Raw genomic sequence first — 24,651 nt, 5'->3', positions numbered from 1 at the left:
GACTGTCCTCCTGTCGCAGGACATCTACTGGCAGTGGCTCCTGTTCAGTGAAGGCCAAGTGTCTTCCCCCGCCCCCCATCATCGTGAAGACAGAACGAGCACAGATCCCCAAAATGTCCTGGCAGGTGCCGTTCTTACGGAGAATCACCTTTTAAACAACACATGGACTCCATATCCGTATCCATATGTCTGTGTTTTTATCTGTATTTTGCAGAAGTTGCCCTTAGGAACTTTGTCACAGTAGCACTTAAGAGATGGGTCCTTGTCACACTGCGGAATCTAGTGCATCTAAGCGCTGGGATTTGTTTGGCTTTTAATGATCTTCCTGACCTTTTTAGCTTCATTTTACAACGAACGCCACCAGGATGATTCTCCCATGTTAGTCTTTGTGCACTTTATCTCTAGAACAAATTCTTACAGTCAAAAGGTACATTATGTTAGAATTTTTCTAGATATTGCCAGATAACCTTGCAGATAGTTGCCAAATGTAGACCTACTAACGGCCTTATAAATAAATGCCTGCTTCCCCATCACTCTCCACCACTAGGTAGTATGGAGAGTTTTAATCTTGGCCAATTGGTTCTTTAAAGATAAAAAGAAGGAATTCGAGGTGTCCTACTTAAAGTCACTTTCAGATCATTTTCTTTTCCCTGGTTTCCCCCAGCCCTGATATGTCTTTTTATCCTATAAGACATTCATGTGGAAAAGAGATCAGACTTCCAGTGCCTTCTAGGGTAGAACAGGGTCATGACTGAAAGGCAGACCTAAATTTTGGCTCTAAGAGTAAGAACTTTGCAACAACTCTCACTATTCAGCAATGGATGGACCTGCCTTGGGAAAGAAGGAGCTCTCATCCCATAGCTGGAAACTTTCCATGTCAAGCAGAATGAACCGTAAGGGATACATATACAAGGTTGGCATTCCCCCAAACGTACTACTTAGACCAGGAGCGTATGTGGGATGACTCTGGGTGGTACAGACTTCTTAAAAAAATTTAATTGGTGCACATTCATTTTTATATGTATATATTATGTTGCACTGTTACTAGCAAATCATATACCCTAAGATGCTAGGGTAGTATTGCTAAAATTATAAATAAACTTTGGGCACTAATGGGCTTGATGACCTCTGAAGTCTCTTCAAAAGTGAGATTCTACAGTTCTAAATGTAATCTCACTACTCAATTTTCAAATAGTAGAAAGACTTCTCAGCCATAGACTAAGATTAATAATAAGCAACTGAAACACAAACCAAGTTGTCGTAGGACAGAGAACTTAAGTATTTGGAGCTTGGTGGACAGCTTAAATTCCATGAAACTTTTTAGTTAAAATGAGAGCCAAGATCCCCAAGTCCCAGATGCAGAGGCATCCTGAAATTATACACACACCCCCCCCCAAAGCCAAATTTTCCAGTGGCATCCTCCTTTACCCATTAGCACCTTCTGGAGCCAGTCCTGGAGGAAGAGAGCAGCAGGTTGTGTCTTCACACTCCCTCTATGGCTTTGATGAAACCACCAGCCAGCCGGTCCACCATATTCAGAGGTGAATATTTATTTAATTCATATATAAATTTTACATGACATCCATGGTGCTATAAACATAGGCACATTTTTTTAAACTCAATGTACATTCAAAAATTACTCCCTCACCCCCGTCCACTCCAATCCCCTCAAGATATTTGTAAAAGGCAGGCCAGAAAGGCTTCTCATTAATTTTAGGCGAATGCATTTTTTAGCATTTTAATTATATCAATTGAAAGAATTAATTAAACGCCCTACCTGGGTGTTCTTAAGAGGTTTATGGTTTTTTTCTTCTACTTGGTTCAAGTCAGGAAGGAGATTGGTAACTATATTTCTATTGGCCTTCTTTATATCTTTATATCCCTGGGATGCTTAGAGCTCCCTGAACCTCACCAAGAGCAAATGGGTGGCTTCCTACAAGTACAGCTGAAACATCAGTCATTAGTATTGATTGGCCCTTAAAGGGACAAACGCAAATTTAATAATTCATTGATTCCAATAAGAAACGGATTAAACACAGAGCAGATTGGACAAAAACAAATTCCCCCAAATGAATCAGCTGATTCTCCAACTCTACCCAGGCATGATCCAGACGTCTGATTGTGTGTCATTCACAACATTCAAACACACATCAAGACAAGATTAAAATCTACAGTGTAAAATCATTATGTAATTTCTTCAATTCAGAAACAAAGAAAAATGAGTATTTGAAATTGATTAACCATAGCCACTCTGATATGACACACATAACTTTGAAGGAAAAAACAAGGATTCATATACATAATTCTCTTAGTAAAATTGTCTACTTCTTGCTAGTACATTTTAATTCAGAAAATGCATTAATTTATTCAAATGTATTTTTTCTAAAATATAAATATTTAAATTAAGTTTTTATAAATGCAGAGAATGTAATTTGTTGACCCCACCCAGATATTAATCAGTCTAAAACTCAAGTGATGAAGAAATATTTGTAATTATGATCATTTTAATTCATCTATAAATATAGAATAGGATCTTTGCAATTTAATTATGAGTAATTAACTCATACTTCCTGTAGTACTGAGCACCTTAGATTACATATTGTTGAATTGAACTATTGGCCTTAATATATGTATTTTAATGTTATTTACAATGCATAATTCTCTTGTATGACAACATTCCAGTGACTTCGAAAATACATAATGAAAGAGTGCAGTATAATTCACAAACGAATCAAAGCTTCCCTATAATATTCAGGTGGGACTTCACTCTTAGCATTTTAAAATGGGAAAACGAAAAAAAAAAATCAGTGACCTAAAGCTGTGTTTCCCAAAGTGTTTTTGTATTTTATTTAAGTAATCTCTACTACAGCCAACATGGGGCTTGAACGGAAGACCCCGAGATCAAGAGTCATATGTCCTACTGACTGAGCCAGCCAGGCACCCCTGGTTGGTTTGTTTGTTTGTTTTAAAACACTTGCTTCCCAAAATGCTGTCAGAAAGGAGCTCTGTAAGCTTTAAAGTGTAGGAATGGTACAGGGGGTCCCCCCTTGAAGAATCACAATGTATACATTGATGTCTTTGAGGAGGCCCACAGTCATGATATCTGTTTCACTTTCTTACCTCTATTATTTAACACATTTTTGATCATCAAAACTCTTATTCTCACTGCCCCCCCTCCCCCAACAAAACACAACAAAACACCACTCAGTCAATGCCCTTTGGAACTAGTATTACTTGATACACACTTTGGATGCTGCTTTGTAACTCAATAAACGTATGTGTCTCCGTGGGCAAAATTATATTCCTTTAAAACAGTTTTGACTTTAAAAGCTCTTTGCATAGGTAGTTGCTGAAAGACAATTCTGAAAAAACACACAGATCGAATCCAGAGCATTTGTTTACGTAAAGTACAAGGGAAAGGAGAGTTACAAATGCTTACAGAAACTCTAGAGCTAATTTTTAAGTTCGAGGAAGGCGACTCCAAAATCAAATAATACAGGTGTCTTTTGAGTGAATTTGAATTGAAAGGTAAAAATAAAAGCATTAAATCAGCAATACACTCTATGTTGTCTGAAAATATTCTTGTAGAAAAATACCAGGTCATTATATTATTTCCCTGCAATTCCTAAGAGCTGTGGAAGCTGTCAGAAATCTATGAGGCTACTCTAGGACTGGTCTGAAAACACATGCACGCGAGCACAGGCAGAAACAAGGGTCAAAAAACTGCTCAGTACTTCTGCTGAAAACCACAAAATGGGGATAGTTAGTTAACCTCATGTGAATTGTTTATATATATATATATGTATATATATAATATGTTATATATATGAGATATATATGCCACATATATATCTCAAGTGACAATCTTTTAAAAAAAATATCCGTAATTTCCTTTCTCTAAGTAAAGCTATGAGTCTTGGCTCGGAGACAGCACGCGTTGGTCTGAGTGCAGTCGCCCGCTGAACCACTGCTCAGGCACATCACCCTTCTGCACCGCAAAGCTTTGCGACATAAACAGTCTACTTTGGCTCAGATTCCACCAGCTTCCAGCTCAGATCAGTAGCTGAGGCTTTATTTAATTCCCACTCAGCGTACGCTAATGAGAATACCGCTGGGTCATTCCACGTCACTGAAAGGTAAGTCATTAGGAAGAGAATTATAGCCGCTTCATACTTCAAATTGAAAAGGTGGGTTTCCCTTTGAAGCACTGCTCTTTCATTACAAGCGAAAGTCAACTCAATTGGAAGGAGGCAATAAATCACAATAAAACAAAAGATCACTGTCACTGAGGACAGAGAGGTGAAAATGTCCATTCTTCATCTACTGAGTTCTTGCTTAGCTGGGTGAACCAGCTGCCTAGGACTGGTAGACGAGTTCTCGTGGTCATGATATCCTTGACTGTCATTATTTCAAAACCAGGTTGCGTATTTATTCCCATTCGCCCTCACCTTGTTACCCTTCTACTGTTCTAGAAAGCCAGTTTTCTTCTGATATTCCTCGTGGTGCTTTCTTGCCCTCCCCTCCCCCACCCCTGTGGTTGGCGAAGCGGACAGAGAAGTCTGGGGCAGTGGAGAGGACTCGGGGATCCAAAGCCGACCATGGTATGCCACGCCTGGTGCGCCGTACACGGTGTCTGATGGCACCCGCCGGGGGCGCAGCCACCCTCCTTTTCTCGAAGGCAAACCCCCCCTTGGTTCAGGCCACCAAGCCCAGTCTTGTGATCTTCGCCGAGAGGAAGGAGTGAATGATGAAAACAATTGGCTTGGGGCAGGAATGAAGGTCCAGTTGCTGAAATCCCAAAAGAAGAGAGCATGTGAGCAATTCTAAATCGACGCTTGATGCAGAATTATGGTTTTATTTTTTTATTTTATTTTTTTTAAAGATTTTTATTTATTTATTTGACAGAGAGAGATCACAAGTAGGCAGAGAGGCAGGCAGAGAGAGAGGAGGAAGCAGGCTCCCCGCTGTGCAGAGAGCCCGATGTGGGGCTCGATCCCAGTACTCTGAGATCATGATCTGAGCCGAAGGCAGAGGCTTTAACCCACTGAGCCACCCAGGTGCCTCAGAATTATGGTTTTAAATCCTTGCCCCCACCGTGAGGTTTAAAAAAATAACTCTGTGAACTTATTTTTTACATATATCTTTGTTCCTGATTAGGTTCTGTGAAATTTACATATACCAATAGCATAAATGTTGATGTTGCCTTTCTTGACTATTGAAACTGTTTGTTTTTGGTATCCAAATAGTGAGAGGTAAGCTTGAAGCAAGACTCAATGTCACATCAGAAGATTCAGTTTGAGTCGTGGTTTTAACATTTTAGGGGAAAAAAAAAAAACCGTTTTTGAGATATGTAATCTTAGACAAGTCACTTAAAATTTTTCCTAGTCCTACCTAATTCACAGGGTAATTAGAGTATTCAATGAGATACTGCGTGTGACCCCTCAGAATGGGGAAGCCACGCCGCTCAGCGGCTGTGTCCCCAGTGTCCTGTGCCCTTGGACTGTTGTAACATGTGTGTTGCCTGTCCGTTAAAGCCCCGCTAAAGTCTTTCCCTTCTTAGCAGTTCCTACATGTGGCCCAACCTGTGATCAGAGAGAATGAGAGAGAGGAGTTGTTCCCAGTCCTCTTCTGCTGACGACACTGTTGGGGGACAGCCACCCGAGTGTGTAATAACACCTAGCAAAGTTAGGGATGTATTAATCATGAATGAGGCTGAATATTTCCTCTACATCATCTTATTTAATTCTCACAAAACCATTATGAGCTAATGGCCATTATCGGCACGTTTTATAGGGGAAATTGAGATCTGAAGAAGTTCTAAGACTTTCTGTGATGCCAAAGTTGGGGAGAACCACAGTGTTCTGTTTCACTAACACGGAATGCAACTTTTGGAAGGAATCTAATTTTATGGACAGAGACCCAGCTCCAAAGACATAAAAGGACGTGCCCAAGACATTTGGTGAGTTAGTTACAGAGACAGAAAGAGAACAATTTATTCCATTTCCTGCAGCCCGTGTCTGCTCCCTTCTCCAGAAAGGGAGAGGGAAGGCCTGGCGGGGCCTGCCTCCTGGGGCTGGAGAACCAGGCCTGGGGAAGCTGTGCGTGAACTTGCCCTTCTAGCCGGATGGACTGACGGCAAATGTGCAGTCCTGCCTACATCTTCCAAGTCAGGTTGTAATTACAGGCTTCAGAAAGGCAGAAATTTAGACATAAGTGATTTTCCTCACTGGCAAAAAGAACCTTGATTTTTCAAGCCAAGGCTAAGGCCAAGAGCCTTTTGTTTTTTGGTTGCTTTGTTCTTGTTTTTGTTTTGCTAGGGAGCCGTCACCTTCAGGAAAGAGCACTGGGTCGAACAATGGATAGAGCAGCAACTGAACTACAAGTATTTCGAGTAAAATGGACTTTCAGATCACTTGTGTCTTTCCAAACTGCTGCTTCAGGCTGAACTTACTGAAACATACAAACAATAAGACAAAAATCCTGTAAAACCCAGCAGATCCATTTGTTAAAAATATTTTTATTTATTTATTTGACAGATAAAGGCAGAGAGGCAGGCAGAGAGAGGAAGCAGGCTCCCTGCTGCATCCCAGGACCCTCACTGAGATCATGACCTGACCTAAAGGCAGAGGTTTAATTCACTGAGCCACCCAAGTCCCCCACAGATCCATTTTAAAAGGAAGATGATAGGCTGGGAACTGTTTTCCGAAAGCGAGTTCGGATGGGGGGGGGTTGCTGTGAGGCGCCCCTTCCACAACAGCCCTGCTCAGACTTTGAAATGAAGGCCTCATGCTCTCGAGTGTGGTCTCGGTTCCACGCTTCCATCAGCCCCTGAATTCTTTCCAGAGAAGTCCCAGTCCAGTCCCACTGGAGAAACCACTGAAGGGGCTGGAGGCGGAGGGAGGGATTACGGAAGGCCACAAGTTTCACCGAAATTACTAGAGCTTTGAGATTGAGGTTTACCTCTGCATTTTATATATTTCCCATCCCTGTAATCAAACAGAAGTCAATGAATATTTGTTGACTAACCTAGTGACTTAGGAAGGACTTAAAGAGAGCCTAGTTATTACAGATTCAAGGTCCTCTTAAAAGTTCAGCATTTGACAGCTTAAATGAGATGCTAGGTCTTCCTGAGAATGTCAATAGCTACGCTGGCTGGAAAGAACAGGTAATTCTCACCCTTCACAGAACTGAAGAAATACACTTTTTTTTTATTGTAATAGGCAGTGACGATCGATCGCAGAAAATCATGAATTTAAATACCCTGGCTATTTGCATATTATTGATAGAAGTCTAAAAGCTACTTTACCGACAAATTTGCTAATTTTGTTAGGCATTATTTGCCATTAGCCCGAAACTTCTGGGCCCTCGTCTGGCCTTCTCTGCACGCGGGTATCGCTGACCAAGTTTCTCTTTGTTCCCCGCTGCCCCTTCTGCTCCGCCCCTGTTTCCAACCGTCTACCTCTGTTCTCCATGTGCTGTGCTCCTCGGAGACCTGCCCCCGGGGCTGGCCCTGCTCAGCTTCCATCCTTGTAACCCCGACCAGAGCACAACGCCACGGCTAGGTTAGAGACTTGATACTTTTTAAAAATGAATGGTGCAGGGGCGCCTGGGTGGCTCAGTCAGTTAAGCGTCTGGCTTCGGCTCAGGTCATGATCTGGGAGTCATGGGATCAAGCCCCATGTTGGGTCCCTGCTCGGTGGGGAGTCTGCTTCTCTCTCTGCCCTCTGTGTGCTCTGTCTCTCAAATAAAATAAATCAATCTTAAAAAAAAAAAAAAAAAGAATGGTGCATTTTGAAGCCGGTGGGACCCTATCTTATAAGAATTTAATTCTAACTTTCTAAAAGATTCCTTGGTTCAACTATTTAATTGGTATGCTAGTGTGAACAAGACCGCAGTAAGGAACTTTGGAATAATTGGATCTCATCATAGTTTTTCAAGGATCAAAGAAGACATGAACTTGCATGTACTACTTCGTAAACAGTCAACGGCCACATAAATAATAAGGCCATGGTGCAGTCACAAGCCCTCACGGATGTGCTGCCCAGTGAAAAAGATAGGAACTCACGCTGTCTGTAGAAACATACTTACAATCTCTCCATCCTTGCCTCCAAAATCTAGATACAGCATCCTGATTCCATCATCTGAAGACATTTTCAGCTTTTCATAGGGAGACTGGATGATTGTCTTGGGAAAGGTACCCTCCTGTGGTTCAGTGGTAATGGAAAATCCGTTCTCATAATGTATGGTCAGGCGGCACTCCTGGTTTTTGTAGGTGCAAGCTGAAGGGGAGAGGGGAGAGAGTGTAGTAGCCACAGCCAGGTCCGTCCATTTTCCTACGCACTTACCCCGGTCCGTCTCCTCGGTCCCAGGACCGGCCACACATTTCTCCCCAAGTTGAAAATTAATCGTTGCTCACGAAAATATTCCCCTTGGACTGATTTGGATACTGTCATTTAACTTGACCCATGAAACCAAGGGAAATAAGCTGAAAGAATTCCTTTTGCTGGGATTTACTGAATTTTATCTGGGCTCTAGCCTTTCTCTGACCGTGCGAGCGTACTTGCCTTCTGCTGGCCTTGTCCGGGGGGAAAAAAGACCTGACATCTGATAGAGGGTGAGCCAGCTCTGAGTCGTCATCGTCATCGTCATCACACACACACACACACACACACGCGCGCGCGCACAGGCACGCACGCACGTGCACCCCATTGCCACACCCCCACCCGGTGAAAGGAGTGCGCATTCCTCCATCCTGTTACCAATGTGACCCACCGAAGAAGTCGGGAGTGAGCAGCTTAAAAATCATCCCATTTTTATTTTTTTATAAAAAAGTCCAACAAATCTCATTTTATAAATAGAATTGAGTGTTTTAGAAGGTTCCCTGGCGATCTGAGGATCGTGGGTCCTGGGGAAGCTGGACTGCAGAGAGATTCTCAGACGGGGCCCCTTCCACGGAGGAGTCTGCTTCTCGTCTCTGCTCAGGGGGTGGTCACAGGGGACCTTCTGATCCCAAGGAACAAAGCTAACACCTCTTGATCAGGACAGCCGTCCGCTTTTATGTGTGGTCCTCACTGCGTTTAGGAAAAGATATCAGGGCTCGAAGCGTCTGAGCTGACGGGGGACTGCCCCAGAATCCTAGTTCCTATTTAGGAAGACTTGCAAAGGTTTAAACCTTTGATCAAAGAGTTCTGGAAAAGGTTATTAAGTATCAGGTTGGATTTTTCGGCTCACAGAACAACGCATTTAACAGACCCCAGCAGGCAAGTAAATTGGCTGAGACCTTCATATACATCTGAAAGCTCTTTAGGGAAACCAGACGTTTTTCTGGGAGGGGAACCGAGTCAGGGATGGGGTGGGGGGTGGGGGTGGGCGGGGGGGGGGTTGGGAGGAGTAATGGAGCATTAAGACTGCTCTGTCCCATCCTTAGCTCAACTCAGCTTTATAAAGCAAACCGAACCTCACCTTACCACCTTACCACAAACTTCTAAAGCAGGACCTTAGCTAATATATTATAGGTGAAATGTGGCCCAATTGAGGTGGCTTAGAATTCGAAATTCAAGTTCTTTCCACTCTGTGCCATGTATCTTTCTCAAACTCTGGCAGTCCGGATGGAGAGGGACCTTGGCAAAGAGTCAGAGTATTAACTGTACGGCTGGGGGACCTTCCAGGTTTGGGGGAAAGGGACAGGGGACTCTATCTGCTCACAGAATAAGGTAGCCTTTAATTGGAGCTCTGGTTAAAAGTGTACCCCTTCCTCCGACTTCCCATAGGCATCTTTCAATTTGTAACTAAGGGTTAATATTTCCCAAAGGTCCACTACATTCTCTAATAGATTTCTGAGTCCTTCTGAGCAGAGCCCCTCCATAAATCTCATCTTTTCAGAAGGTCCACAGACCTCTGCCATCCCTGCCGTCCCGGGATAGCCAGAGACAGTGGCATGGGTCTAGGTATGGTTTCCCATCTTGAATCCTTATTTCTGACCCTCTTTACTTCTACTACCTATAGAATAAGTGGGCGAATGAGCTTTAAACAGGTTTTTCTTTTTTCTGCCTCTGTATTTGAACTTTAAAGCTATGCTCTCAGACATTCAGAATCAACTGATTGTGGTTACTTTCAATTCTAGTTGACCTCAGCTGGTGTTCACGGCCTTCCTGTAATGGAACTGATTATCTGAAGATGTTCTCAGTCCACACAGGACAAATCGAACACATTAGCAAGTTAATTGAAGCTCTGATTAAAACACAAGGCCCATTCCTCAACTCTCACAAGGCATCTTTCTATCTATAACAGGGATGCACCTGCGGTCACGGCAGAGAATTTCTTCTCTCCCACCACCGGGCTAGCTCAGTGCACACAGTTGTTTGTTGTTTCCTTTGGCTGGTCCACCAACCGCTCTGTGGCTTTCCTGTCTAAGTAGAGTTCAGCATACTGAGAAAGAAAGATTTTGCAAAATCTGCGGAATGTAAACTAAACCAAATCCACTTGGCCTTTTCCATTCTTTCCTAGAACACTCCTGAATTTGTGGCAAGGGGCGTGAACTTCACCAGCATTTTCACATATCACGTATCACGTATCATTAGGTCTAGTTTTCTGGTCTTCCAACTCTCAGGTCCAAAGCTCTAATATTTTTTGCTGTACAGATACAGCATAAGAGTAAGAGCTTTGGGGACACTCTCAAAAGGTTTCCGGCAATGACGGGAAATGGCGGGGGGCACCAATCAGTTTCAGGGTAATTACAAAAAGACAGCCATTTTGTTGGAGTGTCTGCAGCAGACAGTCTACAAAACACCTGGCTTTTCATGTTTGCATGAGTAGAGGGAATGTGGAGAAACCCTGCCACACACTGACGCGTGTCCCATCTTTTCGACTACTCCTGAGTGGGAGTTGCTCCTGGGGGAGGCTGCTCCCTGGTGCGGTGCTGCTTCCAGAGAGCCCCACAGCCCAGGAGCAGCTGTAACACTGGGATGTTACCAGGTACAAATTCTCAGGCCCCAACCCCAAACGGCTGAATCACAGCAATCTGAGGTTTTAGGAGTAAAGCAAAAAGAACTTTACTTCTGTTGTTTGGAATTGCTGCACCTAAGATGACTTACGGGAAATCTGTTCCTCTAGAGCACAGCAGTACAGCAGCACTCTGGGCCATGATGGAAATGTTCTAGATTGGCACCACCTTTCATGGTAGCCGTTAGGTAGGCACAGGGGGTGACTGAGCCCTGGAAATGGGGCTCATGTGATTAAGGAATTCATTTAGTTTTAATTCATTTAGTTTTAATTAATTACACTGAAATAGACACACAGGACCAGAAGTTAGCATACTGGACAGCACAGGTTTGGGGACATAATGACAGGGTAACAACTAATTGTTAATAAACACAGAGAGAGCTTATGTGTCAAGCACTGGGCCAGGAGATTCATGTGGATTATTTCTCTTCATTCTCGACAACAACTCTGTGAGGTGGGTACTATTATTTCCTTCTTTTTACAGATGAAGAAAACAAGAGATTCGAGTAAGAGTAAGTAAGAGATTAAGAAAGAAATAGGAGGCATCCCTGAGTGGCTCGGGTTGTATGTGTCGGCCTTTGGCTCAGGTTATGATCCCGGGGTCCTGGGATCGAGCCCCACATCGGGATCCCCAATCAGCGGGGAGCCTACTCCTCCCTCTGCCTTTCTCTCTCTGTTTGTCATGAATAAGTAAATAAAATCTTAAAAAAAGAAAGAAAGAAAGAAAGAAAGAAAGAAAGAAAGAAAGAAAGAAAGAAAGAGATAAGACTGGAATTTGAATCCAGGGCTTTCTGGCTTACATCCCACACCATGGCTGTCTCCTTGTACTGGCTCCCCAGAGACAAAGAGAAGTGAAAGAACAGGAGAAAACCTGACAGAAGGGGGAAAGGGGACAGTATTGTAAGAAGCAGCTGGTGAGACTGAAAGGTGGATTTTCTGGAAGACTGTTGCTGAGGAGAGCAGCTACTCTGTCACACATGCCCTTGTTATGAGTGATGGCAGGAGACGTGGAAGAGAGCTTGGCCTTCAATCTCAGAAACAGAAACAATCCTAGATCTCAGGACCAGGAGCAACAGCATCAACGACACTGTTAACTGTACATGGTGGGGGCTGCTGAAAATCACCAGGTTCATGTGGACTCCACCTTAGCAAATATACACCATTAAAAAAAAAAAAAAAAAAAAAAAAAAAAAGATTTATTTATTTATTTTAGAGAGGTGGGGAGGACCCGAGAGAGAGGGAGAGAGAATCTCAAGCAGACCCTGTGCTGAGTGTGGAGCCCACTGTGGGGCTCGATCTCATGACTCCAAGATCACGACCTGAGCCAAACCAAGAGTTGGATGTTTAACGGACTGAGCCACCCGGGTGTCCCAATGTCCAATATTTTACAGTATATACTTAGCTTATTCACTTTAGCTGAAATTCATATTAGTTTCTAGTCTCTAATTTTATCTTTGGCCAATAAAAAATTAAATTATCTATATATTTACATACAGATGCATTTCTATCTATCTGTCTGTCACCTATCAATCACCTATCAATCATCTGATTTGGAGAGTGGCATGAAAATCATTCATCACAGCTGCCTGAACAGAACTGCTGGGTTTTGACCAGCGCTACAGCAGTGCGTCCAGGCCTCGGTAGGCCCTGGAGTCAATGAAGAATAGGCTTTAGAAGGACACGACGTAGTGTTCAAGTCGGTCCTGACATTTATTAGTTGTGAGATCCTGGACAAGTTACTTAACCTTTCTTAAGGATTTGCTTCCAGATTCGGTAAAGTCAGACTGGCAAGAGAATTGTGAGGATTCGATGAGAGAAGGCAATGATTTATGACATGGGACACACACAGCCCTGAATCCAAAGTTCCACAAATCTAAGCAGTATTTACACTGATATGTGCATTCCATTTCATTTAATTTTTTAAATGTTGGTCTTGCCTCGACTCATTGAGTTCTGGACCCATAATAGGGTTGTTTCTCATAGTGTGGAAAACACCAAGAGACATTATATGAAATGCCTGGCACGTCCTGAGAACACTCAATAAATAAGATGGTATAGAAGGGGTCTTCCTGGGGCGCCTGCATGGCTCAGTCCTTAAGAGCCTGCCTTTGGCTTGGGTCATGATCCCAACGCTGTGGGATGGAGCCCCGCATCAGGCTCCCTGCTCAGCGGGGAAGCTGCTTCTCCCTCTCCCACTCCCTCTGCTTGTGTTGCCTTTCTCACTATGTTTCTCTCTGTCAAATAAAAAACCAAAATCTTTAAAAAAAAAAGTGTGTGTGTGTGTGTGTGTGTATGTGTGTATACATATATATATGTATGTCTTCCTTCTACAAACATGTAATCCATGTAAAATAACCCACTTAAATAGTCCTTTCTCAGAGCTCTGCCTGCACAGGGCCGCTGTGCGCTCCTTCCATCCCACCTCGGCGTCAACACTCAGACCAGGGGCACCGGTGTCTCTTCTCAAGGCTCTGCCCTTTGCTGTTGAAACCCACCCCCCACCCCCAACCCATGCCTCTGCTTTCTGCTCTTTTTCAGAAACTGGTGCTCCAGTTTCCCCCACCAACTCCGTGAGCTAGCAAAGTTATTATTTCCAAGAATTTTACTCTGTGATAAGTGACTCAGAGTCAGTCTCTGCTGTTAAAAACAAGAACCCGGTGGGAGGTTGGGGTACCAGGTGGTGGGTATTATAGAGAGCAAGGATTGCATGGAGCACTGGGTGTGGTGAAAAAATAATGAATACTGTTTTTCTAAAAATAAATAAATTGAAAAAAACAAAAAAAAAAACAAAAAAACCCCACAAAAACAAAACAAAACAAAAACAAGAACCTGGTGGGAGGTTGGGGTACCAGGTGGTGGGTATTATAGAGGGCACGGCTTGCATGGAGCACCGGGTGTGGTGAAAAATAATGAATACTGTTTTTCTGAAAATAAATAAATTGAAAAGAAAAAAAAAAACCAACAAAAAAAACAGTAACCCTGCTAGTCGGTCTGAGTGCCTCAAAGCTTGTGCCTGCAGGAAGCCCCCCGGGGGGATCACAGGTAGGAAAATGACCTCTGACTCTCTAGGTGACCAACTCTTTTTTTGAAGGGAGATGGGAAAGACTGACATTTCAATAGGGCACACGGTGCCCTAATCTGAAAGCATTTAAGGTCACTTCTAGAATTCCAAACAGCCCAGAAGGCCAAGCCTGGAACTACACTGAGGAGGGTGGAGGACGGGGCGCACTGGTGCCCAGGGAGCCGGTGGGACTCACCTGTGGTGACTTCGGTGACCAGTTCCGCCGAGTTGTGGCAGCCCTGCACAATGGTCCTCGTCCAGTGGGAGAGGTCCCTGCTGCTCTCGGCCCTGAACAGGTGCGTTTCAATCCCCTGCCTGGTGCCCGTTCGCGTCGCGAAGGACAGATCCACACCAGCCTGAGGCGAGCCTTTGCCCGGACCTGAATGGACCAGCCTGTTGAGAGAGAAAGAGAGAGAGAAAATCATCAAACCGAAAACCACTGTGTTCCCCTGACTTGTCACCTGGTAAAAAGCTCCCAGATTGGTGATTTGCTCTCGGTTTTCCGCCCTAGACCCAGAGGGTCTGCTCTCGAGCTAGTGTTCCTCGTGGTTTTTCTGCCTTCTACGGAGCCAGCTTGTCCCCAGGGCTAGAGTGGGACTTAAAGGTGCCCGGGGGCCTGCGTCTGGTGACACGTGCAGAGTTGTTGAATGACATGCTTTTAATGAGACAAATTCAACAACGCTTGCTCTGCCAAAAAGAGAATTAAGAAAGCGCAAAAGAGAACAATTGGAAGCACGTGTCAGTTCCTTTCTCTGTTCCATTCCTGGGCATGTGTATGTCCCAGGGCGAGCGTGACACTGTTTCCTGCATCAGACTGCCTTCCCCTGTGTTCCTTGTGGTTCGCAGCATCAGGCTGCGCCCAACGTCCTTCTGGGGACATGTCCGACGGGCGCACAACATCCAAGTACAAGCAAACCAGCAGGAGACTCAGTGGAGGAAGCAGCGATCTGTGCCCTTGTGCGAAGTGATCCTGTGCCCAGGAAGAGCTGGTGATACTGGGCTTCCTGAGAAAAGGAGAGAAGTGGGGCACCGGGGTGGCTCAGTGGGTTAAAGCCTCTGCCTTCGGCTCAGGTCATGATCCCAGAGTCCTGGGATCGAGCTCCGCATCGGGCTCTCTGCTCGGCAGGGAGCCTGTTTCCCCCTCTCTCTGCCTGCCTCTCTGCCTACTTGTGATCTCTGTCTGTCAAATAAATAAGTAAATCTTTATTAAAAAAAAAAAAAAGAAAGAGAAGCAAGAGAACTGTACTTTATGGGAGATTTCAGGGGATTCCGAGGGTGATCTTTACCGCGTGATGTTCACGCTGGCCTTAAAACACACGCCCAGCATAAAATGTGACTCGTGCAGTAGATGTTTTCCGAGAGGCCAGACGGAAGAAAAGAGGACTCTCAGATTCCAAGTGCTACCCTTCTGAGCAGCCACTGGCTCCTACTTCTCACGTGTCCCCTTTAACCCCCTGGGTCTCTCCTGCTCTCTCCTGCTCCTTTATATCTCTCAACCTCCTTTGGAGAGAAATGCCGCTATCAATAATTTGCAGGCTAGCACGAGTATAATTTAGTAAATGTTACCTCTCCCCAGGATATTTGCATTTCCAGCCTTATCTTTTAATACAGAAAGAAACACGATGATTTGTTAGAGGAATTCCAGGTGTCTATTCACTTGGTGCACGGGAGAGGTACTTTCTTAGGCAAAGGGCTTATTCTCTCCAGATTAAGAACCGCACAAAGGAAATCCAAAAGCTTATTTTCTCTCGTAAGCTTAAATATTGTAAAGCAAATGTACTGGTGAAATAAAACATCGCATGCTGTTGAGTTTCTAGCAACGAACTTGTGGTATAACTCCGAGGAGCTTTCTTTTGTCCACAAATTGGTGGGAGGTTTGTTTGGCAATGCTGACCTGAAGAAAAGGGTTCACTGAAAAGCTTTTTGGTTGCAAAATTCATTGAGGATAGAGAAGTATCCAAGAGACAACGAATGTGTGCAAGAATAGGGAGAAAAGGGAACCCCTGCACACTGCCGGTGGGCATGGAAATTAGTGCAACCAGATTGGAAGACAGTATGGAGGTTCTGCAAAAACAAAATTAGAATTAGAACTACCAGATCCACCAATGCCACCTCTGGGACTATGTCTGAAGGAGGCAAAATCAGTATCTGAAAGACATATCTACAACACCACATTCTCTGCAGCACTATTCACAAGATCCAAGATACAGAAAAGATACAGAAACAACCTACATGACCACTGATGGGTAAATGGGTAAACGGGGCACGTGTGCCCAAGCATGCTTACCCGCACACACAACATGTAGTATTCAGCCTTAAAAAGGAAGGAAATCCTGCCATTTGCAACAGGATGGATGAGCCTCCAGGGCATTATGGCTAAGCAAAATAAGGCAGACAGAGAAAGACAATGTTGGGTGTGACCATTCAAATGTGGAATCTGAAAAAGGTCCAGCTCATAGAAACAGAGCAGAATGGTGGCTGCCAGACGCTAGAAGGTGGGAGAAATGAGGGAGATGTTGGTAAAAGGGTACAAACTTTTAGTTATAAGATGAGTAAGTCCCGAGGATCTAATGTACAGCATGATGACTGTACTTAATGATAATACTGTATTACATACTTGAAATTTGCTAAGAGAGTAGATCTTTTTTTTTAAAATTTTTTAAAAAGATTTTATTTATTATTTATTTGACAGAGAGAGATTACAAATAGGCAGAGAGGCAGGCAGAGAGAGAGAGGAGGAAGCAGGCTCCCTGCCGAGCAGAGAGCCCGATGCGGGACTCGATCCCAGGACCCTGAGATCATGACCTGAGCCGAAGGCAGCGGCTTAACCCACTGAGCCACCCAGGCGCCCCAAGAGAGTAGATCTTAAGCATCTCCCCACACATACATGCCCAAAAGTAACTAGGTAAGGTGCTAGGTGTATTAATTAACTTGACTGCAGTAATCATTTCACTATATATGTATATGAAATGATTATTTTATGTATTTTAAATTTTATCGATTACATCTCAACACAAAATAATAATAAAAGAGAAGGTCCATGAATCTCATGGAGAGAAAAATCTGGGACAGTGTGCTGACATGGTTTCCAAAATCTAGGAGAGACTAAAGGAGAAGTAAAGCATTTCTCAAAAGCCTGCCATAAGTTTTAAAGGGACTGAGGGCCGGGTAAAAAAATCATTAAGAACAGGTATAAAAAACAGAGTTTACAGTGTTTTCTGAGTTGCTCAGAAGTGCTTTTATACTCAATGGCGTTTACGTTTTAGTTGCTTCAGGAAATACACCTAGTTCTTCCTTTTTTAAAATCTTAAAATCTGTATCAGTTGGGGGCGCCTGGCTGGCTCAGTCAGAAGAACACGCAGCTCTTGACCTCAGGGTGGTGAGATCAAGCCCCACGTGGGGTGTACAGATTACTTAAGTAACTGAAATAATTTGTGAATTCTATGAAATAACAGTATTAATAATAATACTGTAAACTGTCCACGTTCGGCACAGACCTAGCGTACGGTTTGTACTAAGTATCACTCCCATAACCCCTTCCCTACCCTTTGTGCCTCCACCTTCAGAATCCTTATTTTTAAAAATGCAATTCATGCCTCCCACGCTTGGGATTCAATATCATAAAATACATTAAGCCCTTCATCCAGTGTTTAGTGATCATAAGAAACATTCCGTAAACAATAGTTCCCTTATGCCTTCTCTAGCCTGGCATGTTCTCACTTTCCATCCCTAAATTTCCACCGAGGGGACATCAGCTCTGCCACAACCGAGGGCCAGCAGAAATGTAACACAGAGGCACAAGTGAAGGGAGAAGAAGATACACTGTCCTCGTGGAGAATGTCACTTGTTTGTGAATTTCCTACCAATATTAATTTTCCTCCAGGCAGACTATAAAATTGAAGCCAATAACTGGAAAAATGCAATTTATTGGAAAACTTGCTGTTGGCAGATCTGGGTATAGGGAATGAAATTATTAACCCAGTGAAACAAGGTATGAGAAAGGCCTGGATCCAGCTGTTGGGTACAGGGCACAGGGAGTCCCTGACGGGGAAACTCGGGGTGTTACAGGCAGCAATGATGAGGAAAGAGCCGTCGGAAGGAAGACTGCTGCCGTAGTATTCGTCTCATCACCAAATTTCATTCATTGAAAATAGAAGAGGAGAAATGGATTTTTCCACTAATCAAGCATGGATTATCTAGTCTCTCCGTCAAAGAACAAGTTGATTTGGGATCTGAAGAACAGACATGCTGAATAACGCGTTCCTTTGAATACACCAGCACCAGTTAATGAAGCATGCAGGGCTGTCTGTAAACAATCAGAGAAAGCAAATTTCCTTTTCCGCTACCTAATGTGCATATTGGTAACAAAAAGATACTTTTCCAGATTAAAATCGAGTGATCTACAGGGTGGCGCACTTGGATAAGCATCAGACTCTCGATTTCAACTCGGGTCCAGATCTCAAGGTCCTGGGATCAAGCCTTGTGTCGGGCTCTACACTCAACACGGAGTCAGCCTGGGCTTCTCTCTCCTTCTCCCTCTGCCCCTCCCTATTCCCCCCTCAAATAAATAACTAAATCTTTAAAAAATATCAGGTGAACTACACCCAACATCCACACAATGTGTATGGGTATACTCCTCTGCGTGGAGTATTACACAGACCTTGAAAATTATTTTATAAACACATATGACCAGTGTGGGGAAATGTATATAGATCGATGGAAAATCTCTGGGTATGCAATTCAACTATGTACAAGAAAAACTTGGAAATGAATCCATGAAAACATTGAGCGATTTACTGGGTGATTTCATTTCTTCTATAAAGTTTTCCATTCCACTGAAAATTTCCACTCCGCTGAAAAATACATACGTTCCAACACCGAGCGTCATATGTGTTTTGTCTGTCGTTTGTTTAACACTGGTGTCACGTCGGGGTTGGAATACCAGATGAGCTCTTCTATGTCCTCCTGCACGTGCTTATGTCGGGGTGGATCTAAATGATCCCCATCTAGCTCTTCAGCCTTAACACATGCAGTGGAAATGCCTATCTCAACGTGAAGCTAACTGAGCCACGTGGGATGAAACCTACAGCTCATTAATCCCTTACGCGAACCAACGGGCCTCCAGCAAATGAGAAAGAAGAGATGCTGAGACCTGCCAGTTGAAGTTACAGGACACTTCTGGATTTGGGGGTGCTCCGAGGGGCCTTAGAAGAGCTTCCTGCTCTGTTCAAGTCTTTTCTATTCAAATGACCACCAAAAAAGTCCCAAAGTCATTCATTCATTCAATCAATAAAGATTTTGCCATTCGCCCACTGACATATCCTACCCGCATTTATGGGACACTGCTATGGACTGAATTGTGTCCCCCTAAAACTCATAGGTTGAAGCCCTGACCCCCAGTGTTGACTATATTTGGAAATAGGGCCTATAATGAGCTAATAAAGGTTAAGTGAAGGCACCAGGATGGGGCAGGGCCTCAGTCAGTAGGAGGGTGGCTTTTCATGAGAAAAGAAAAGATGCCAGAGATCTCTCTCCCTCCATACACACACAGTGGAAAGGGCAGGTGAGGACAGAGCAAGAAGGCAGCTGTCTATAAGACAGGAAGGAAATGCTCACCAGAAACCAACCCTGAGAGTACCTTGATCTTGGGCTTCTAGTCTCCAGAATTGTGAGAAAATAAATTTCTGTTCTGTGTGCCGCCTGCTTTGTAATATTTTGTTATGGTGTCCTAGCCGACAATAAAAGCACCTACTCTATGCAAACCCAAGGCTACCCATGGTGTGAGTAGAAAAGATGAGTCCAAGTTCAAGAGGAGAAGTGCCCTCTTTCCTCTGATTCTCATAGACTCGTCACTCCAGGTTCTGTCCCCGTTCTTGGGAGTCTCACTCCTAGAACATGGAAGAAAGTCGGAAACAGCCTCTGGCAGATGTCAAGTGGAAGAAATGAACCAGGGTCAGGTGGCTGGGTGGAGAATTATTCCTCTTCAGTGGGGCAACCTGATTACTATGGAGGTCTTTCTCCAGAGGTTGAACCTGAACCTGGAGTAAAAGCCGTCCCATCACAACAATGGAGAGCAGTGGATTTTGGCACAAGGACAGAGAAGAACCCTACATTTGTCAACATATTTGTCATTTCATTCCTATCAAGATGTTGGAAGTATAGATTTCTTTGCTCTTTATATCATTCCCAACTAATTGCTTCTGTCAACAGTAGGAAGCCGGAGACAAGCCACAGAGATGTGGACATGTACTGCTACGCTATCTTGAGAAAGTCCAAACAGAGAGGTTTTATAAATCATGGCAGTGCAGAAACGAGACAAGGCCACCTGACAAGGTAAGACCAAGATCCTTTCTCTTCCCTCTTTTTAGTCATGTGGGCTGCCATGGGAGTAGAAGTGGCAGCTACAAGGAAGATACAGAGGAAAACAGTGGCCTGATGACATTTATAAATGTTCCGTGAAATCTTTCGCTAGATGAATTTGTATTGGCATCCGACTCCAACCAATTAAATAATAATCAGCTGTATAACACTGGATACTGTATTGTCCAACTGTTCCCTGAGCATCACCATTCAGGGCTCACAGGCATCTCCAATCAACAGAGGCTGAAGCCACATTGCCCAAGTTCCTTGAGATCTTAAGAACCCAATACCTGGGTTCCAAATGAAGAAACACCAGGACCCACAAGCGCTACGTCCACTGCGAAGGACAGGTTGTTTTCACTGGGAGTCAAACCACTATTCAAAAGAAACAGTCATGCAGAGGGGAGATGGAGGCTCCACGCAAGGGAAGGTTTCCTGACGATGGCAAGGATGACACGAGTCGCTCTGTTTAGATGTCGGTGGTGTGCGAGGATAAGGAAGACGCAGCTGGCCTCTCCAGGCTAATAGTGATATTGACAGATGCCTGAAGGAAGATAGGACTTGAAAATCCTTGCTTTGCTGCTTTAATGAAAAGAATGCTTTTGAGATGGGAGCCTGAGTGAAGAGACACAGAAGCGGAGAAGGGAATGGCACTTGGAAGAGAGCTGCCTGCTGCTTCCGATGAACTCGAGTCCTTGCGGGGAGGCTTATACACCGAGGAACTAACTGTAAGGGCTTACACGCTGCAGAAAGGAAACTTGGGCCAGGGCAGGGCGGTGATCTTTAGGAACTCAGGGAGAACAAGTCAGAGGTTCCAAGACTGGAAAAGTGAAAATGATATCCTGATTTTCAGAGCACGGAATAAAGTGGATTCTTAGACCTCATTCCCAGGCCAAATTCAGTAATGGATTCCTTTAAAGTAGCCTTTAGTAAGTAGACTTACAGCAGCTCTCCCTGATTCTGTTGGCTGAGTAACTCCATGAATACAAGTTTTCGAAAATGTTTTAAATATGTGATGAGTTCAGGGGCGCCGGGGTGGCTCAGTCAGTTAAGCCTCTGCCTTCAGCCCAGGTCATGATCCCAGGGTCCTGGACTTGAGGCCCACCTCGGGCTCCCTGCTCAGTAGGGAGGGAAGTCTGCCTCTGCCTCCGCTCATGGGTTTTCTCTGTCAAATAAATAAAATCTTAAAAATAAAAAATAAAAATGTGAGTTCAGTTTTGGAAAGGAAAACACACACACACACACACACACACACCCCCCGACCTATTCTGAAATGCTACGGAACACGGGGCAGCGAAAAGGCCCCCCTCATGGGGTCTTTGTTTGCAGGCCATACTGGTGAACACATCACTGTAGCTGGATTCTGGACACTAAATAGCAGGTGAAGGTCAGCCGGACATTAAGATGTTTTAAAGTCATCAGGTGCCCATTTGAAAGGCAGGGCGTCGGGAAAGAACGTGTCTGCTAGAATTTGTTCCATTCTGCCGGGAACAGCCTTTTGACGTTCCTCTCAAGATTCTTCCCAAAGATTTTTTCTGATCTGCAGTCTCAAGGGAGACTCTGAAATAGCTATTATTTATGTTTCAATTATTTTACATTTTAAGCTATTTGTGTAGTTTAAAAATACGACCATCTGTCTCTTATCTGTGGCAGGGACAAAGCAACAGCAACCAAGAAAATGCTCTCTCCCAGAGAAGATAACTTTCTTACTCAGTTGGAAGAAGACACGGGCAGGCAGCCTGGGACAGGCTTTCAAGTTGCAATTCACACCCAGTTTCTAAGTTTTATCGGAACCTGCGTGAGAAGCCCAAGGACATGCTCTGTTCCCTGGTCATAGCATTCAAACACACGTTCCCATGGTTGGAACCAAAGCCACAGACTCCAGCAAGACTCTGTATTTCCTATTATCTGGGTATATGAGTTACTGAACCACTGAAAGGTTCATATAACATGAGTGGGGCGAGAGAATGAAGACTTGGATGTGAGGGGACAGAGCAGAGTCAGAGAGCCCAACCCGGCTCTCTGCCAACCGGGTGACCTTGGCAAGTTACCTACACCCTCCATGCCTTGGATTCCTCGAATGCAAACTGGGGATAGCTGTATGCCTACCTCATTGTGTTGTTGCTAAGGATGAAATGAGTTATGTGAATACTGCATGGAACAGCACCTGGAACAGAAGACACAGGTGAAGCAACTGTTACCATTAGCTCGATCAGGGAAGCAATTTTTATTGGATTGTTCCGTGCTGTCCGTGTACAATCCAAAACAATTCCAGGTCCGTGGCAAGCACTCAGTAAATATTTGCGAAATGAGTAGCCAGAATACAAGGTGGACTCTTTTCCAAGAAGTCTGTGATTAAGGGCTGCCATGAGATACCCTGACTTCTCTCCCACCCTGGGTCTTCCATCCACGTGAAACAGTAGCTGATGCTGGATCCAAAGAACTTGGATTTTGATCCACGATATGCTCATTTCCAGATTAAGTCAATCCTGGCGAAAGGGATCTAGAAAGGTAACTGGGATGCGATGTTTTATGGGATTAGCCTAACATCCATTTCCTATTCCTTCCTTCCAATCTACCTTTAGCAACTTTAGTGTTTTCAGCGGTGACTTGGTTGTTTAGGGAGTCAGAGTTATCTTCTTTTCTTCTTTTTTGGTCTTGGAGTAGAAGGTGACCATTTTGTCAAAAACAAAAACAAAAACAAACAAGTCCTTAAGATTTCACATTCAAGGTTAGCTGCATCCAAGCCACCTACATTTAAATATAAATGGGTCTCTCACCCACATTAAAAAAAAAAAAAAAAAAAAAAGGGTGAAATGTTTCTGAATTACTGCAATGTCCCGAAGTGGCTCACAAGGAGGATTCTACAAGGCTCAGTGTGGCTATGGGATAAACCCATTCACGGGTCAAATTCTTTGTCTGAGACTTGGGGGAACTTGGCAGTAGGAAATCCCCTCATTCCCACAGAAGGCCAGGCAAAATGCATCTCTACCAATAACCGAGATACTAGACTGCACACGGTTTCTGCGTCTTCAGATATATCCCTCTGACTGACTGGTTTTGAGAAAAACAGAAACAAAAAAAACCTGTCTCACAAAGGATGCTCATGCACTAATTTAATTCTGGATGGGTGTTAGAGAGTGTTGCATAAAATGTTCCATACAAAAACATTATTATTAATATCCTTAATTAAAACAAAAACAGTTGCAGCACACAGATTCCGCCAAATTAGTGAAATTACATATTAGGTAACTGGGTTGCTAAGCAATATTACATTCTCATTTTACTTAATTGCTGTAATTAGCATCTCCCGGCAGATGTCACAATGCAAGCCACACACACACACACACACACACACACAAAAAAAAAAAAAAAAAGAAAGAAAGAAAGAAAGAAAGAAAGGAAAACAACTGGTCCGATCTCGTAAATGGTTCAGGTGCTCTTGAATACTTCTATCCGTTGGCCATCCCAGTGGGACCCAGCAATGAACAGGGTGTCTAGGCAGGTGAGGGGAAGGTCACTAAAAAGCCCACGATACCAGAAAGAGGGGCCACACTCCAGCCTGTCAACTATATGCAGAAAGGAAATTACAGTGAGAGACAATAATGAGCTCTTCAGGTCACCCACAGATTTAATTCACCTCCACACCCACACACTTGCTATGTCTAGAAATGAACAAGGGTTACCATCTGATGGGTCATCTCACATCGTGACCATCCATGGTCTTTTTATCATTTTAAGTTAATAGTCTTTTTATCATTTAGCGATCTTAGAACTTTTTTTGCGGGGGGCAGCAGGTGGAAGGAGAGGAAGAAGCAGGGGGAGCAGCAGCAGACAGAGGGAGAGGGAGAAGCAGACTTCCTGCTGAGCAGGGAGCCTGATGCGGGACTCGATCCCAGGACCCTGGGACCATGACCTGAGCTGAAAGCAGATGGTTAACCAACGGAGCCACCCAGGTATCCTGCGATCTTAGAACTTCAATTTTTAAATATATTCTTTGAGTTTTCTGGTTATCTCTTCCATATTCCCTTATCCCATCCATGTTTTAATTACCTCAACGTACATCACCATGAATACTGAATATGTATTATAAAAAGACCTTCAAGAACTCCATGGAAGAAAATGACAATTAAAATCTGTTCTCTTTTACTGGGAAAATGAAACCACGAGTGGATAACCTGAACAATGAGCTTTTATAACTCTTGGCTTTTAGCTCTCATATTCAGCAC

The 24,651-nt window shown here is 43.9% G+C and overlaps 1 protein-coding gene across 1 annotated transcript in view; it reads right to left on the bottom strand.

Moving 5' to 3' along the window:
* Positions 1-3,379: 3,379 nt before the first annotated feature.
* SNTB1 (syntrophin beta 1) overlaps positions 3,380-24,651 on the bottom strand; it is a 230,213-nt gene continuing 208,941 nt past the window's right edge. Inside the window, exons 5-7 of the mRNA XM_044245024.1 lie at positions 14,259-14,455; positions 8,089-8,279; positions 3,380-4,788 (exon numbers count right to left, since the gene is read on the bottom strand). Of these exons, the coding sequence (XP_044100959.1) occupies positions 4,696-4,788; positions 8,089-8,279; positions 14,259-14,455 (481 nt within the window). The 3' untranslated portion in view covers positions 3,380-4,695. The remainder of the gene's footprint in view (positions 4,789-8,088; positions 8,280-14,258; positions 14,456-24,651) is intronic.

The sequence above is a fragment of the Neovison vison genome, chromosome 4 (genome assembly GCF_020171115.1).
Source record: "Neovison vison isolate M4711 chromosome 4, ASM_NN_V1, whole genome shotgun sequence".
Lineage (NCBI taxonomy): Eukaryota > Metazoa > Chordata > Mammalia > Carnivora > Mustelidae > Neogale > Neogale vison.
Note: the sequence above shows the minus strand (reverse complement) of the source record. Positions and strands in the feature narration are given on the sequence as shown.